General features: G+C 39.8%; 1 protein-coding gene across 1 annotated transcript in view; it reads left to right on the top strand.

Annotated features, from left to right (window-relative positions):
• The window catches only part of MRPS28 (mitochondrial ribosomal protein S28), a 79,858-nt gene that overhangs the window by 18,249 nt on the left and 42,782 nt on the right, over positions 1 to 18,827 (top strand). The window contains exons 3-5 of the mRNA XM_085561641.1: positions 1,328 to 1,458; positions 7,286 to 10,853; positions 12,516 to 17,826. Coding sequence (XP_085417767.1) covers positions 1,328 to 1,361 — 34 coding nt within the window. The 3' untranslated portion in view covers positions 1,362 to 1,458; positions 7,286 to 10,853; positions 12,516 to 17,826. The remainder of the gene's footprint in view (positions 1 to 1,327; positions 1,459 to 7,285; positions 10,854 to 12,515; positions 17,827 to 18,827) is intronic.

Raw genomic sequence — 18,827 nt, 5'->3', positions numbered from 1 at the left:
TCTGGAATTCAGAATCCTTTACACATTTGCATTATTGCTATCCATATTATTCCAATTTATGATGAGCAAAGGAAGTTACTGGGTGTTTAGTCACTGAAAAAAAGGGAAATAATTGTCAAGCACTGTTTATTAAAATACTTGTGAGTTTTGTGGATGTGGAACTTCAATCCCATGTTAAATAGTCTTCTTAGGCAGTAGCTATCTCTGCTAAGCATAGCTGCATGAGGTGATATACTGGGGAGTTTACACATTATTTGTGATAATACTTTTCATAGCAGATGATCAGTGCTAATGTGGTCAAATATTCCATATATTGTAGCAGGTGATTTTATATACATTTTGATGTCAAGTTTCGCTCTGTCCTGAAGTAGAGAAACTGTGGTGGAACGAGAACAGTTGTACTGGGGAATACTATAATTAGCGAGCTAAAAGATAAGAAAGCAATAAACTCTAGTGAAAATTACATTTATAAGCTTTCTAAGTTGTCTTTGGCACCTTATAATTATTATTCAAAGATTTCTTGTCTATTTCATTTGTCTCCACGTTGCTTTAATACTTATTTTTTAATACACAAGCAAAACACTATCTTTTTTAATTCATAGCATCAGAATATTTTAGTCCATCTCTTTTCCTTCTATTTCCCCTAAGAGAGGAGGAGCGTCTTTGTTAATCTACAACATCACTGGTTTTGAAACATTAACTATGATTCCTGTGATAATCAGTTCTGCAATAGTTGAGTTAACAAAAAGAGATTTAACAGAAATAATCAGACGTTTGTGTGCAAGTCCACGATAACATTTTATCATAGTGTTTTTATACTTAGCTTCTTTTTTTGACAGGTCTGTGACTTTCATAGGAAATGCATTTGATGTCTCAGATTGAAGTGAGTTCTTTATGCCCATCCCATCTGGCAGCAGGCAGAGATTTTCTTAGTCTGTTGCTGCTACTGTAGTGATAAAGCCCTTGTTGCTGTGTGTATCACTTGCTAATTTCAAACTGAGATTAGTTTTGCCTTTCCCAATCCCATTCTTGTATGCCTGAGGAGTGTTTCTATATTAGTTTCAATCTCTGACCATTCGATTGGTTTTGTGGTCGAGTTCAGACCAAAACTCCCAGTTCAGCTGCACCAGCCTTCTGCCAGGCCTGCTCATTCTTCACGTTGAGAAAGGCCCTCGTGAAGCATTGAGGATTTTTTTCCTACAGATCTTTGATGTCTTCTGGGTACTTTTTCATGTCAGGACAGCTTCTCTGCCCTGAATAACCCAAAGTCTACTGCCCTGAAGCCTAGATCTGTCTTCTACCACTTTCCTTTCTTACTTTCCTTCAGCATGGAAGCTCTCATCGGTGGTCTCTGCAGCTGAGACAGACATCAGCTGTCACATTCCCAAGCAGTTCTTATCGGCCTGTGTGTAACGTCCAGCAGAAAACCTGTCCTACTTGGGTTGTCTGGCAGCTCTGGTGAGAAAATGTCATCAGGGCACTCGCTCTGATTGCTTGCTCCTCTCCATGTTTGTTCCTGCTTGAGCACACATCAGGACATTTGAAGTGCCCTGTGGCAGTCAAGGCCTGCAATCCTGAGGTGGCTTCTGGTTGTTTGAATATGGCTTCATCCACTCTGTCTTCCTCATCACTCTGCCCACAGCAGACACCCACCATGAGTCTCTGTTGGCTTTCTCTCCAATTTTGGCTCATGGCTCTGAACTGCCTCCTTGCATGATTCATAGCAAGGCTCCATGCTCTCATGTCCCTTTCTTCCTTCCACTGCAGCTTCTTTGCCTTGACCCATGTTTGCTTGCACAATTCTTCCCAGGTTTGGGGAGGGGGCAGCTTTACCTTTGTGTTTACCTTCAAATTCCTAACTGTGATTCACTCACCTGGTGAATGCTGAACCCACCACTCGCTGTTTCCTTGTGTGGTGTCATGCTGGTCTGGAATACTGAAATGGCAAGACAAACTGGGGGAAAGGAATGAAAGATCCTTAAAAACCTCACAGGCAAACAAGCATCTGTCCACTTCTTCCTTGCTCTCACCTTACCCTCAGTAACTTACACCTTTCCTTGTGATACACATTGCAGAGGTACAGGGGAAGATGAGGCCCAGGAAAACTCGTGTTGGAGCAGGTGCCTTAGAGTCAATTGTCCACTGAATGCTGGGAGCATAAGCCTGGGGCTGAGAAGATCTTGGCCAGTTATATTTTCGCTGTCTTTTATAATGATAAAAACAAAGAGATCCCTATAAAACTTATACTTCCTTCTGACTGCTTTTGAATTGGAATGGAGAGATAGAATTTAATAGCCTGCATATTTTTAATGAAGTTAAATTTGGTACTAAAGGCGGTAGCTCCCAAAATAGTAGAGACAGCATTTACAACATTGAGGATGTAGTGGCAGTGGATATAGTAGTGTTTCTACTCTATGTTTAAATGACTTAAAGCATTCATTTGAGATGTAGGTGACTGATTCAAATCCCTATTTTCCTCAGTTCAGACCAGAAACCTGATTTTTTTCTCAGACTACTTCAGTGTTTAAATGCTGCTTATAAGACCTAGTCCTCTAAATAAAAATAATTAAATAAGAAAGCAAATAATTTAAATAATTCTTGCCAACTTTTTCCAATTCATTGTGTTTCTGGGAATTTGAATTTCTAAAATTTACCTGAATTTACAAAAAAATTGCAGTAGCAAGCAATCTTTTGCAATTTATGTAGAGGTATCTCTTGTGGACACATGTTTTGATATTACCTTGGTCATTGGCTTTTTTCTCACCAGAACTCAACTATTTTTGTTATATTATAATACAGTTTTCTTTTTCTTATATGATGTCCTATGCTCTTAGAAAACGCTACAGTTTACTTGAAAAGAAACAAAATGTTCTTGAGTGTAAAACTTGTTCTTTCGAACTGCACAGTCCTGTTCCTAACAGTTGTGATTTCTTTGAGTGTCCAGGTGAAAGACCCTGTAGTGCTACCACCATGTGGCCATAAGAAAGGATTTCACCCTAAAGACTGTCTTAGGTAAAAAAGCAACTGGAAAAAAAAATGGTGTCCCTCACTTGGAAAATTTGAAGTAGCTAAATAAATTTCTCCCCTCAGTTCTACTAAAAGAAATTTCAGCTTTAAAAAAACCCAAAACACCCAAACCAAAACTCCAAACAAAACACCACAAGGAAAAGAAACCATAGAACAGTAATGCAAAATTTAAGTTGAATAAACATTTGAAAAACCTTCTAGCTATTTTTTCTTGGTTTTCATTTATTGTTTTCCTTTTTTTTGGACATCTGTTTCACAGAATTGCAGAAAATACATTTTGTTATCAGTATTGATGGTATTGAGATTGGAAGAATGCATTGGCTTAGTTAAACATGAAATGTATTGTTGGTAAAATCTCACTGGGGTCAGGCAAGGATGTATTCATTATAAATATTAGTACAATTTTGTTATTTGGGGTTTATTTACTGTGTGAGGAGTATTTAGTACCCTTATGATTTCAAGGTCTCATATAATATATGCTGTACTTATTAAATATATACTAAAATCAGTAAACACGTTTCTTGATACAATCTGGCTTAAATGCTTTATTAAATTTGTGTTTTATACCAACAGCACAAAAATTCTGTTAAATATCCAAAGTTTATACAAATGAGAAAGGGTCTGTAGTAAAGTAAGGTTCCTTTTCAGCAATGGGAAGAAAGTATATTTTTTCTCTCTTTTAACATGCAGAGGAATTGAAGTCCTAAAGAAGAAAGTGTCTGTCTTACATCTACAAATAAGCAACAACTTAATCTGTGGCAAAAAGGTGCTGTTAAAACCTGCTTCTGTCATTATCAGATGGAATTCCTGAGAAGTAGAAAATATGGGAAGAGATTGTGCTGACACTGTCTCTTGCATGGTCTGCACCTGTACTGTTAATGACCAATTCCCATCAAAAGCACAATGGCTTTCAGCAATTTTCTAAAATGTAGGATTGCAGGACCAGCTTCCAAAGAGGATTAAACTGCACCTCTCCATGCCAGTGTAATGAAGCTTTATTTTCAAAGACTGCTGTAACCCTCCAGCAACTCCAGTATTATCAGGCTGTAGGATCAGAAAGACACTTCCTTTATGCTTGAGTATGCAGCTGGTGCAGGGATTTCCAGTATATCCTGTGGCAATTTTACTTGACACCTTTTATACAGTGCATATTTGCCAAACTTAAATAGCAGAGAAGGGAAGAAATCATTTGATGCCGGTTGTGATTTAGAACATGACAGCTTAATGAGCACCATAAAATATTACCTAATGCTGTTTCTGCAAATTGTATCAAAATATTTACTCTGTTTGAATGACTGCCAGGATGAATTTTATTTGGGAAACATTTTAAATTCTTCTCTTTTTGTTCTATTTTTAAAATATTTTATAGATAAGTCAGAATGGAATCCAATTTAAACTAATCTGGTTTCTTAGATTAGGTAATGTGAATAAGGCTGTTTTTTTTCTAGCACATTCATTTTATTAAGACAGTCTTAAATTTATGTTGAAAGTAATAGAAGAAACTGCTTAAAAGATCTTGTAAAATTAAAAAAATCAATTTTCTAAAAGAAGAAAAATTTTCTAAAAGAAGAAAATAAGACACTGGTGGTTTAGTTCCAGTTTGTGTATTAAACAGTCACCATGTGCTAGACTGGAGGCTAAGTTTGGAGTTCCTTACTCTCTTTTGATTCCATGTGAATATGCTTTTTGAACGAGTGCATCTCAGCCAGAATGAGCTGCCTCACACAAAGCACCCTGCTCTCAGTGTGGCAGTGACCCTCATACAAGAGGACATGTCAGTGTCTGGTTCAGTCCTTGCTTGCTGAACCCTCCTTGCCCTGACTGTTTTGTATGCAGTGGTGCAATATTACTGTGAAAAGATTTAGAGAGATGTTGGAAACACAACTTTCTAACTCCTTCCTTTAAAATATGTAATGACCAAACAACTGGTGGAAGGCTGTACTGATTGAGAGACTCAGCATTCAGCTCTCATTCCCAAGGCCTTTGCTCTTCCTCTGCCAGGGGAATCACAGACACCAAATTCATGTTTAACCATGTTTACTCCTTAGAGTATATATTTATTCCCTGTCCTGTACTGTTGCTGACTGGAGTGTTGCTGGTCTGCCAACCTGGCACATCCTTTGGCTTTCAAGCTTTGAATGTTGATGAAACTATTACTGTTTAAAAAAAAAAAAAAAAAAAAAAGGCAATTAATGTAATATATAAAGAAAATATATCTTGCTACAATAATGTCAGGTTTAGTTGTACATTTGTTTTTACAGTAGTCTACTTCCTTTTTGCTGTCTGTTGCCAGCAAAATAGCATTATCTGTAATATGTAATTCTCAACAGGAAAGAAGGAAATTGCTAACCAGCAGTACAAGTGATCCAATAAATGATGCTTTTGCAAGTACCATTTTCAAACTTAGGCAGATGCAGAAAGAACAGGTCATATGAAAGAGACTGGCAACTTATAGAAACTTAGTGATTTCTTAAAAATTATTTATGTGTGTTGAAGTTACTAATAAAAGCACAGGATGCTGGATTGGTGTGGAAAGCCACTTTTGGTTTCTGTTATGTTGTCTTGTTTAGAAAAGAAGGTCCACTCAGAAACTTTTTCTTTTTTAACTCCCAATTCTGGTATGTGAGGGGAATGAACACAGTTCTGACAGAATTATCTCATTCTAGTTAGGTGTTCAAATTATTGCTGTTAGCTCATTGGTATGAATCAGTGATTTCTTCCTTTCCCTGCTTCCCTTTTGTTATAGTTTTCATTCCCAACAGATCAGTCTTTTTCTTACATGTTTGTCTATTAGTATTCACACTGTAAAAAAATTCTTACGAGAATATTGAGAGAATGTATAAGCCCTCTGCCATGGTTTAGGAACTGCACTCCCCAATTTAGTGCTCCCTTGCCGTAAGACTCTCCCAAATCAGATGTCTCTTGCTTGCTCCCCCCTCTTTCCTCCCTTTCCACATCCTGCTCTGGGAATAGAGTTGAGAAAAAGGTAAAAATTAAGGGTTCAGATGAGAAAAATTTACTGGAAATAGCAATGAGATTAGAAAACCAGCAGTAACAGCAGCAATATTAATAACAGAAGTGTACAAAAGGACCTCGATGAAAGGTTTTCCCCCTCCTGCTATGATTTTTCTTGACCCAGCCATGCCCTTCTTCCTGGAAGCAAGAATCCCTTATTTCCACCTCTTCCAGTGATGTGTGGTAGTGTAGCCTAACAACCTGGACAAGCCCACATGGCTTCAGGCTCCACTCCCTCACAGCTACTGTGAAAATTTTGTCCTGTCTCTTGCAGGAAATGCATTTCCTTCCTTCCTTCCTGCCTCCCTCCCTCCCATCATCATTTGCTGCCATTGCCTAATTTGTGTGCTCCATTGGTAACTACTTATACCTGATCCAGGCTCATTCTCATTTTTTTTTCCCAATACTGACTGTTAATATATATTTCCAATATAAATATAATGTAGGTACATTTCTAACCAATTACAGTTTTGTATTGTTGTATCTATTCTGCATTATGCAAATGAGTTAGTATTTTTTCATTTTTAAAAGTATTGCTCAGCTTTATACCAATACTTTACTACTGAACTGTTAGAATTTACAGTTCTGTTGTGTGTTTTTAAGCAGTTACCATGTTTTAGATGTTGCTGCACTGCAGCAGTATATGATATGTTCCTTCTACTAACATTTTTGGAAAGTTTTGAAAATAATTTTTGCTCATTTATGCATAATTAAAGCAGAAATTACAAAACTTATTAAAATACCTGGTATTATAATCTTATTTAGTCAACATGACCACTTACCTGGTCTTTCCCACAAAGTTATCTTTATTCTTTTGTTATCAGCTGAGATTTTTTTTGTTTCATTTTTTCATTTGTTTGGAAAGTATTTCTTACCTATTAAAAAAAAAAAAAAAGCAGTGATATAAGTAAGCAACTTGGGAGAATTTGTAAGTCTCTATGACAGATTTCCTTTAAGCCTATAAGGTCAAATGGTTTAGGTCTATCAGTGCCATGTTGCTGATATTTGTAACACTAAATGGCTATCTGAAATCAAAGCAGTTTTTATACTTTTCTGCTCCTTCTTCCAAGTTCTCCACCTATCAGGTAAGCATCTTCTTATCTGAGAGCAAAATTCCTATGCATTTTAAAAGACAAACTTAGCCTATGTTATAATTTTTGAATTGTTAAATAATTATGACCTGTTCATATTTGCTGAAGTATAAAATGAATAGTGCACACACGCTTTCCTGGATCTCTTCCAGGTTGAATCTTTTGTGGAAAACATAACCAGATGGCTGGTCTCCCCGTTGTGAAAACCAGTCTCTTTCTATGATTAAAATTATGAGAATGTCATGTTGAAATTCTCTGTGGACCAAGGTGGTTTTCACTAGTCATCAGCAAACTTGGGTTTTGGCACTCTGGTCAGCCTCTGGTCTCCAACTATGCCCAAATACCAGGAAGAAATGGTAAGCAGGACTGATGATGTTGTCCTGTTCCCACATACCAACATTGCAACTTAAAAAGGAAGCCTTATTATTTATATTGAAGAGGACTAAATTCAAGGAGGTGGCAGGAGCTGCCTTTTCTACAAAGCTTCTATATAGTGCAATTCACCATTGCTTGGAGCCCAAACAATGCACGTGGTGCCACTCTGTCTGCTGTCGAACAATTTCAGCTTGCTTTTTTAAAAACAGGCACGAAGAATAGCTCTGTGATTGCAAACTTGGTCTGTGTGCTGCAGCAAATAACCTCTTAACTTATTTATAGCAGCATGCATTTTGGAAATTATAGCATTTTTATCCCCTATGGACACAGCTTATTATTTGCTTGGTTACTTTACAATTGTGACTGTTTTTGCCACCCACTGTATATCATTCTTCAGTGGTTATTTCCAACCACAAATAGAGGTGTAGGCTTTGTGCAGTTCTGTAATGCACAAGACAGTGCTTTCAAAGTTCCTGGAGCCCAAAGTCTGTAAACATTTTTTTTTTTTTGACTACACTATTAATTTTTCATCCCAGATAGGTGTTTTAGAGTTCTAGTTAATGTAATGATACCATGGGACAAGTGTTGGTTTTCAACAGTACAACTAGTTCATATTAATGAGGCATCCTGGGCAGCATTTGGTATAGCAAATACAACATGGGCCTAGGAATATGGCCACAGCAGTGCACATGAGCTTGCTAATCAATTTTTATCCTTAGCTTTTGCTTCTATCATTAGTTTAGAGTAGCAGTGATTTATGAGATCTGATGACCTCTGTAAGAAAAAACCCTCACAAAACCAGTAGCATTTATTGATAAAAAAGTTTTGCCAGCTCTGTTTTCCCAGGGGATCGTGATGAATGAGAGATGGAATATGCTGTGTACAATGTCTTGGGAGAACAAAGCAGACCGTAGGTGGCCTGGAGCTTTTTTGGCAATGTCAAAGTCTGTAAATACTCTTTAAGCTACACATTTTCTCAAATGTGCTCTTATACACTATAGGAAAAAAAGTATTGGGAAGCTTATTACTGCATTGGAAGGCTTCAGTGTTGTCTGTAGGAGATGAGTAGATAAACTCCATCTTTTCCCCTAATCCAGGTGCTAGCTGTCAAGAACTGCAGAAACTAGAATTATAAACTCATTACTTGGCAGAAGAATTAAAATTGTTTCTAGTATTTTGTTCTGAGATTGATGAAATGACTTGAATATCTGTGTGCAGCATATTAGGAATTTTCCCCCCTCACCTTTGAGAAAGCCTTGCTGTTAGTGCACAATACTACTAGTAAAGTGTAATTAATTTTCTCAATAGCTAGACAAGGCTCCAAGATGCAGCCAGTCCAGATGCAGATGATGGATTTTTTGAAAACTCTTAAAATGCTCCTCAGCACATTTGACTCATCAGTGGCTCTGGGTGAAGTGGGTGAGGTAGTCTCCTGCCAGTTACACAAACTTCTCAGCAGTACAGGCAACTGTACTTGACTAAACCACAGAGCAAGTTGCAGATATTCATGGCTTGAAGTCTGGTCAGTTTGTCCTGTACTTGTAACAGAGGTAAGGGTTAGATGAAAAAACAGTCCAGGTTATTGTAGCAGTATAACTGCTTTTATTAGGTTGGATGTAATTGTGCACTAAACCCTCTTGTCAGCATACTGAGCTGAGCTGCAGTGCTGTGCTGATGTGTCTGTGACCTTTGATTTCATTTTGGGAAACAAGTTTGGCCTAAACTGGCTCGTGTACTCTGCATGGCAATCCTCTGAGAGGTGCAGACTTGCCCTAAGACAGAAGCTATTTAGTTTCTAGGTTGAGAAACTGAATTAATGATGTTTGGGACCAATTGTGAATTATAAGACTTCATATAGCTTACTCAGGAAAATTAATGCTATCATATAACCATGGACTGGTAATTATTCACCCCTCTGGAATAGATTCAGTAAGTGAGTCTGAGAAGGGAATTAACACATCTAGGGAAAAACTGCAGGTAATATATATATCAACCTTGACCTCTTAGAAGGCATGAATCAGGCCTCCCAAAAAATTAGTTTAAAGTTGTTTTTATTTTTTTGGTTTATGTCTTTCTGGGTTATTTAGTTTTTGGGTTCACATAATTTTTTTTTAATTTGGCAGATCAGGAAATTTTAATTAAACCAACTTTTTTTAACAATGGCAATTGATCTTCTTCTGTAACTGATGAAATTGTTGATACTAGTAATGCTGGAGATGTATAGAATTATTTCACTGATAATTCCTCTCAGTCTGCTATATAACATGAAGATTACTCAGGCTGGAAGCCAGTACCTAGCCATGTACCCCAGGGGTCAGTAATGGGTCCAGTCCTGTTTAACATTTTCATTCATGACCTCAGTGATGGGATGAGAAGGAGGAGTTTTTACACAGGATGGTTGTGCTGCCATCCAGAGCGACCTCAACAGGCTGAAACATGGTGTGATGGGAACCACATCAAGTTCAGCCAGAGAAGCGTGAAGTGCTTCCCCTGGGAAGGTACAGCCCCAGGCTGGGGCCACTGGGATGCAAAGCTGCTTGCCAGAAAAGGCCTATGGGGTCCTGGTGGTCATCCAAGTTAAACATGAGGCAGCAGTGAGCCTTTGTGGCAAGGAAAATGAGTGCTGTCCTGGGCTGCATTAGACAAGCAGGTGGCAGGATGCAGTCCTTCTCCTCCACTTAGCCCTGGTGAGGCCAGACCTGGTGTGCTATGTCCAGTTCTGGGCTCTGCAGCTCGAGAGACAGTGCAGTGAAGGGCCCCTAAGATGCTGAAGGGACTGGAGCATCTCTTTGATGAGGAAAGGCTGGGAGAGCTGGGGCTGTTCAGCATGGAGAAGGCTCAAAGGGATTTCATCAATGTGTAGAAATACCTCAAGTGAGTGGGCAAAGAGTGCAGAGCCAGGCTTTTATCAACAGTGCCCAGTGATGGGACCAGGGGCAGTGGGCACACAGCAACACGCAGGAGGTTCCTTCTGAACATCAGGAAAGAGCTTTTTACAGTGAGGGTGACTGAGCACTGACACAGGTTACCCAGGGAGGTTGTGGAGTCTCTGTTCTTGGAGATACTTAAAAGCTGTCTCTGGCCATTGATGATTTATTTAGTCACACATTTTTATTTGAAGTCACTAGTTGGTACAGAGGGATGGTTCAGCAGAGGGAGGAGTGGGTGTTTACTGCAGCTTGGAATAGGCCCAAAAGACTGATAAAATTAATTCTGTTACTCCTACACACCAAACCCATGACAGATGCTTTTCTTCCCCTGATACTTTCTGTAACTCCTTGTCAGCCTGTTTAGATGCCGTTATCCAACCAGAGCACAAAACCAAGTAAATTCCTACAAAGCAAGGTAAGGCTTTTAAGGCTGAGTGTTGCCAAACTGTGTAGGGGATTTGGCTGCCTTGCTGCTACTAGGCAGCACAGCAATTCTGAATTAAAAAATACGTGGTGTTTAGAGGCAAAAGTAAATAATATTTTATTACATGTCTTTGCTTAAGACTAATTTATTCTCCTTTTCTGCTTACTAATATGCTAACAAAACCCACAGTCTTGCTTCTTGTCTTTTCACATGCACTTGTGTGGAGCTAGGATAGGAATAGCAAATTAGTATAATTTGTGTATCCAATGTTTTGGAGCAAGAAGCAGAGGCAATAGTACTAAAGTAACACTTAGGTTGTATGTATATGCCCTTACTCAGTAAGGAGCATCTGATAACACTGTCCCTGCCGTTGTATTTGCTTGCCTGACTTTTCTTATAGAAAGATAGGATTTTCAATATAAAATTTAAAATTCTAGGCAGGTATTGCTGTTGTGCTGGAAGAACTGCAGTGTAAGGAAAGACCCATATATTTAAAAAGAAAAAAGGGGACTTGGGAAAGTGTTCTAAGAGTATTCAGTAGCTGTTAAAACTTGCCTTAATAGATTTTGGAGTCTGTGTGTGGTCACTGCTGCCATGGCTCTGTCAGCATTTTAGGCACGATAGCAGCCAAGCAGGGATGCAGATGTCTTTAGCTTTGTGAACTTGCTGAATACAGCCATGATTTATGGACACTGAAATGTGAAGTATGATGAGAACCAATCATGAAGCATTTTTTTTAATACAGCTTCAAAGCTCTTTTTCCTTCTGTGATAGTTGTCAAGAAAGGCAAATTTTCTGTTTTCCTGTATTATCATTTTACTTTCTTTTTTTTTCCCCTGAAGAACTTAAAATCCAGTCCCAACTTTGAGAAATAACAACAGCCGCCCAGTTCTTTAAATACTGAAGGGATTGTTCTGAAAAATACTGAAACTATATTTTGAATAATCTGCTTTGAGACTTTGAGGCTCTGATCACACAGAAAAGCACACATAACGTGGTCACACTGTGTGAGCATGTAGCCACTTAACCAAGAAACTGAGATATGAGTCTAAAGGCAGAGAAATAACCATTGGGTACAACTAAAAATGCCAGTCATTTATTAGTGTTTGGTGACTTTTCATTAGTAGGGTAAGAGGAAAAAGGCTTAAGCAATTTTTCTTTGATTAATGATCTTAAAAGAAATGAAGAATTGCTTACATGTCCTCTGAAACTTCATTTTCTTTATTTTCAGGGTAGTTAGCAGACCTTGCAAAGGCAGTGAGATCTTACTGAATTAGTGTCATGATTCCTATAAAACTATGTAAAACATTTCTTTGTTGAAATGCTCAACATGCATGTTTAATCTGTCTGAAATCTTCTGGAAGTAATGGAGCATTAGTTTAAATATTTAAATTTTTAAAAAATTATAATCTACAATGTGAAAACCCTATCAGAGTTTTCAAGCCTTTTCCATTCATCATAAGGAAATGTAAGTAGCATACGAGTTTAATTTATCTGCAATTTGTACTCATTAACTTCAAGTATTAACATAGAGATCCTAATCTCAGTGGTAATTATAAGTTGATTGCTAATCTGTCCTTCCACTTAGAGAGTTCAGTTACTTCTTTTATGACTATATATTTGAAGTTATCCAAAAGTGTTTTAATCTTTCAGATCAAGTAGTGCCTGCCACCTTGCTCATCTTTGGGTCGCTGGTGCTGGACCAGTCTATTACCACCTAAGTACGAGATTTTGTTTCTCCCGAAGCCTTTCAAGACTGTTCTTGGCAGCTGGCTTGACAGAGCTGCTGGAGACGAGACTAAAACGCGCTCTGCTTCCTCCAGACACAGCTCAGTAAACAAGCTGTGATCCTCTGCTTGGCAGGAGGCAGGGCTGCTGCTGCTGCCAGCCTGGGAGGGGATGCAGAGCAGCACTGATGCGTAGCAGCAAATACAATATCCTTTTCTGGGACTTTGACTTGAATAAGGCATTGCTGTAATGTGGAGGTTTGTGAAATACTAGCCTGCTTCTGTGAGTTTTATTGAGAGTGTGCTTAGCTTGGGCCTGGAGTACACACCAGTGGTGCACTTAGCCGAAACTAAATTATAGTGAGTGTAAAGGAATAATGTATGGTAAGAGTAGATTAGGCTAACATGCTAAGCAGTGATTTAGGCTTAAAAAAAACAAAAATGAAGAAAGGAAGTTTGAGGCAATTTATTATCGAATCATGTAATGGTTTGTGTTGGAAGGATCATTAAAGGTCATGTAGTTTCAAGCCACCCACCATGAACAGGGACACCTTTCCCTAGACCAGGTTGCTCAGAGCCCCATCCAGCTGGACCTTGAAGGGATGGGGCATACCTTCAGGGATGGGCCACCCATAGCTTCTCTGGGAAACCTGGTCCAATATTTCACCATTCTGTGATTATTTCTGTGATCTTCCTCTGGTCTCAGTCCAACAGGTCCACATCCTTCTTGTGTTTTGGGCCCAAGAGCTGTGTGCAGTACTCCATGTGGGAGTCTCAGGAGGGCAGAGGGGCAGAATCGGCTCCCTTGACCTGCTGGTCACACTGCTTTTGATGCAGCCCAGAGCACAGCTGGCTTTCTGGGCTGCAGGTGCACACTGCTGGATCATGTTGGGTGTCTTGTCCACCAGTACTCCCTTCTCAAGGCTGCTCTCAATCCATTTTCTGCCCAGTTTGTACTTGTATTGGAATTGCCTTGACCCATGTGCAGGACCTTGCACTTGGCCTTGTTTGCCTTTGGGTTGTTCACATAGGCTCATCTCTCAAGCCTGTCAGGGTCCCCCTGGCTGGCATCCAGTGTGTTGGCTGCACTGCACAGCTTGGTTTCATGGGAAAACTTGCTGAGGGTGCACTCAGTCTCACTGCTTTCACTCTCTGTAAGCTTCCTTTTTGTGTTTGAGTTTGTCCAGGAACTCATTGGTCATGCACTTAGGACTTCCGGTGTTTTTCCCTAAATTCCTCTTAGTGATCTTTGAGTATTAACCAGCTTTCTTGAGGTTCACGTCCCCCTAAGGGTTTATGCCATGGCTTTTCCAAACAGATCCCTGAGCAGGCCAAAGTCTGCTCTCCTGAAGTCCAGGGTAGTGAGCTTGCTGTGACCCCACTGCCCTAAAGACCTTGAACTCCACCATTTTATGGTAAATGCTGCTCAGGCTGCCCTTGAGCTTCATATTCCCCACAAGCCCCTCCTTGTTGGCAAGAACGAGGACTGACACAGCACCTTGGGAATGATTGGGATTGTTCAGCCTGGAAAAGACAAGGCTTCAGGGTGACCAAATTGCAGTCTTCCAGTACCTGAAGGGAGCTTAAAGGAAAGATGGGGCAAGACTATTTTCAAGAGCATGTAGTGACACAACAACATGGAATATGTTCAAATTGAAAGAGAGTAGATTTAGATTAGATATCAGGAAAAATTCTGTATTGTGAAGGTGGTAAGGCACTGAGGTTGTGAGGCACAACAGGTTGCCCAGGAAAGCTGTGTGTGCTCTGTGCCTGGAAGCGTTCAAGGAGAGATTGGTGGATGGGCCTCTGAGAAACCTGGTTTAGGTGAAGGTGTCCCTGCCTATGGCAAGGGGCTGGAACTAGTTGATCTTTAAGGTCCCTTCCAACCCAAGCTATTCCATGATTTTATGACCTCTCCTCTTTGGCTCCTCTCTCACTGAAGATGGACATTACCATCAACACATTGCAGGAGCCTCCTGGATTGTTTATGCCCTGCTGTGCTGTCCCTCCAGCAGGTATTGGGTTGGTTGAAGCCCCCTATGAGGGTCAGAGATTGTGAATGTTGCATCTGCTTGGTCTTCTTCATCAGGTGACCTGTAGTAGGCTATAATGTCATTTGTCCCTGCTGTGAATTTAATCCTGACCCACATGCTCTTGGTCTGTTCCTCATCCTTTACCATTTAGAATTGGTAGAGTTTGTCTCCATTTTCTTCACATCATAGATCAAATTTGAAAGGGCTTTCTCTGAGAATTTCCCATTCATTATAAGAAAAAATAATCATGCTAGATGTTAGTTCTGCTTCTAGCTTTGTTCATCAGCCTTTAGATCTATGAATATGCCTGTGGAAAGACATTTAAGGACCCTAATATTAGTTGAAAGGTGATGATTTTCCTCCTTTAAAGGGAATTTAAAACTGTTCAGTAACATAATTGATGAAATCCTTGGTAAGATTGCAGGCATACTTTAGCATCAGTACTTTTACATAGTCAATGCCAGGATATTCAAGCACTTATGTCTTATACTTAGTGTGCAGAGCAGGCAAGCCTGCCTTATTTAAATAAGGCTCTCCATAGGTATAAATACTAGAAATTCTTGTGCTGTTCTAAAATAAAGTATCTGAGGATAAAGTCTTCACATGTCTTTAAGATTCCTTGCTCTCAACTTGTTTGCCAAGAATAAAAGTCAAACCTTCAGGACTCCCAAAATCTTTCTGACTAGCTCAAACATAAGGAACTTTCATTTTGTGGGTTCAATTCTTTTTTTCTGGCATTAAACACATCTCTTTTTTTTTTAGTATTCTGGAGCTTTCTTCTGTAGCTGCTTAACATAATAACATTCTAGTATTATGAGCTTAAAAACTGAAATTGAAAGAGTAGTAGAGAACATGCTGTTACTACTGTTACAATCTTTGCTATTAGTGATAAAATGAACAATATTCTTTGTGTTCTGTTCATGGAAATCCAGGGATTTGTTTATTTTAGAATACAGTTTTTTTTTTTTTTCTTTTTTTTTTCTTTTTTTTGTTGTTGTTGTTGAACCAATTCACAGTCCTAAAACATACTAAACAGTTCTTTCTCTTTGACTTCATTATGTATGGCACTATCTGTTGTATGGTCTGCATGAGTTAGAGAGCAATTGCTAAATCTCTCATTAGCTTCGTGCTAATAATTAAAAAACTTAAAATTCTTTGCAAGCAAAGATTTCACTCCATAGAAAAAGGTCTGCACATTTAGCATATTGTATAGTGAATGGTGTCCCTGCTCAATTCTGTGTATGTGTGTTTGGAATTAGATAATCTTTAAGGTCCCCTCCAACCCAGGCCGTTCAATGATTCTGTGATAGGAAACAAGTGAAGCTAACACTTGTAATGTTGTTCTAGGGGGCTGCTTTGGTTTCTTAAACATGCTCACAAGCATGGCCATGTAAATAATAGAAGTGCCATGGAAAGTTGACAAAAATTGTTATTTGAAGCGTAGCAATAATCTGCATGAAGTGATTTTTTTTTTTTCTGCTAATAGATAACTAATAATAGATGTGCACATGCAGTATCACGGGTACGTTAAATTTTTCTGACCCATTATTTGCACAGTCTAAATGTGTGTGAAATACAGACATGCAGCTGTGGTTGTCTTGTTCCACGTCTCAGTTCTGTTGAGACTTTGCGGTGAGGATTTAAAATTACAACTCCATTATTACCGTCTTTGATGTCCCTTTTGGAGGGACATAGGGCTTCTGTAATTCCAAATCCCACGCTCAATTTTTCGTCTTGTTCGGAGTGGGAGCCTTGAATTGTGCGCGGGTGGGAGGGCAGGGCGGGAGGGCGCGTTCCTGTTTCAGGAGATGAAATGCAGGAGCTGGAGGTGCCGGGCTGTCTCAGAGCAGCCGTGCCGCGCAGGGCTCTCCGGGCGGGGAGCGCGGCGGGCGCTGGCAGCGGTGCGGGCAGCCCGTGGCCGGCGTGGCCGGCGCCCCGCCGCAGCATCCCGCGCGGGGCGAGCACCGCTGGCTGCCGGGGTGAGCGCCCCGCCATTCTTCCGCCTTCACTTCCTCGGCTCTTTAGCCCCCATTGAGCCTGGAACAGTGGCGCGGGACAAAAGCTGTATACACTGTACAAACAGAGCACTAAAGCGGCAGTACACTGAGTCATTCTTCGCTCTGTGTGAGAACTGAGGGGGACTCTATTCACCGCCTTTGTGCCGGTGTCTGTCAACAGCGCTGTTTGAGGCCAGCCCCATTGTGCCGGCCAATGTTTCTTATTGACCCGAGTCTGTGCCCGCAATGTTCCCAGGGTCGAAGTTGCGAGCGAGAGAATGTTTGAAAAGGGGTAATCGTGGGCTAAATGCGTTTTGCTGCATTGTCGTCTGACCTATTAAATCTAAACTGCGGTCCGCGTTCATGCAAACAGGTAATTATGTAGTCACAGCTGCAGCCATTGACATCTGGTTACCGCCCCGTGGAAAAAGGGGATGGAGTGCTCGCCTCTCCCTCCAGGCTCGCAAACGCTGAACTTTAATGATACTAACTGAAAATAGAAGGTGGATTAGCAAGACTGGCAGGTCAACAAGGTGGATACTTTATCCAAGAAGGCAGAAATAAGTCTGAGTGCAGTTGCTTGGGTATTTCTGCTGCCTTATGCATCAGATTTTTCCCATAGCTGCAGGCTTTGCTGGGCTCTAGAACCATTTATTATTTAAGGGTTTTAGATCAGGAGAAGCATCCAAATACTTCTGTCATCCTGTTGTACAAAACAGCTCTGGTCCCCATAGGAGGAGTTGCCAGGATTTACAGATATCAGACCCTCATTATAAATAAGTCAGCATTTCAAAATTTAGTGTTAAGTGTACACGAGTGATAAAACACTCCTGGTCATAAGTTATTTTAGGAAACTTTTTTATTTTAATGTACTTTGGAACTGAGGGCATAGTATTTGCATATAAATTAGTCTGACACATCCTCTTTCTCATCCCCCTCTGGTCTCTCCCTTTCTGCTGAGAGGGAAGAGATCTCTCCATTATTAAAATTATTAAAACAGCTTGCTTTTCTGTCTTGCACCATTTTCAGTGCTGGGATAGATAACGACCACTATAGAAATTAGGAGAGAGGGCTACAAGGTCCTGGGTGACTTTCATTCCTGGCACATCAAGGCTGGGAGCACAGTCAGTGCTGAGCAGCCCTGGGTGCAGGGCAGGAGAGAAGTGCAGCCAGCTGATAAATCCCTCCTTTAAAGGATCACTTGCAGGTATGAATGGTTATCTGCTTCTCCTTGCATTTGCATCCCAGTGCGGTTCCTTAGGAGTCAGTTATTGTGAAGTACTCTTGCAGTGTGGACTGTCATGAAACAGGGAGAGTAGGTGTTACATATTATGATATATGTAGATATATGGATGCAATCTTGCAATATATTATCTTCTAACATTATGGGAGGACTGTAATTGCCAAAAGAGTGAAGTGTTCTCCTTTCACAGTATATCCACTGTTAGAGATCAGAGAGCTGGTTCTTCATTCACAGATCAGGGAGGAAGAAGTGGTCTGCTCAGATTCAAGGGAACCTGCTTGTATTGTGGATTTCTCAAAATGCCTTGTGCAGGCATCTGTTATGTAATTAGCTTTCTCTTTCTTTTTTTGTCAGTTGACTTTTATTTGATTTCCACCTTCTACTCCTTACAGGCCTCTAGGGAATGGACTGAGTTTCTTATGAAAAAAAGTAAGGTTAAAATGTGCAAATCAAGAAAATTTCAAGTGTATATAGAAGTGTGTTGGCATTACCATGTTTTTCAGGCAAAGGACAGTAGGGAAAGACTGAGTCCATCTGCCATCAAAAGACAGTTAAATTGCATCTTCACAATTATTTGATTCTGTGGCTCTTCAATACTTACTGCTGTAGGAAAGAATAACATTTCTAGGGTATACCAGGACTATATACAGTCTCTTTGCTGCCTCTGCATCAGCACAGTGTTTTCCAAATATATAGAACGTTCTATTTGTGTATTCCCTGGTAGATGTATTACGTTTATAAAAGAACTAAATAGTCACAGGAATTCGTTGCTTTTCACTTATATAGTCTTCTAAACCACTTGCCCAATTCTCTGCTTAAAAATGAATATTCAAAATAGACTATTTCCTTTTTAGTACCTGCTGTTATTTTTCAGTGTAAAGGGAATACCAAGGAATGATGTAATCTAAAGGACTCGATAGTCTGATCAGTGTTCTCTTCAGCTGTATTATTTGTAGAGGAGATAA

Source organism: Lonchura striata, chromosome 2, assembly GCF_050655825.1.
Source record: "Lonchura striata isolate lonStrDom1 chromosome 2, ASM5065582v1, whole genome shotgun sequence".
NCBI lineage: Eukaryota > Metazoa > Chordata > Aves > Passeriformes > Estrildidae > Lonchura > Lonchura striata.
Note: the sequence above shows the minus strand (reverse complement) of the source record. Positions and strands in the feature narration are given on the sequence as shown.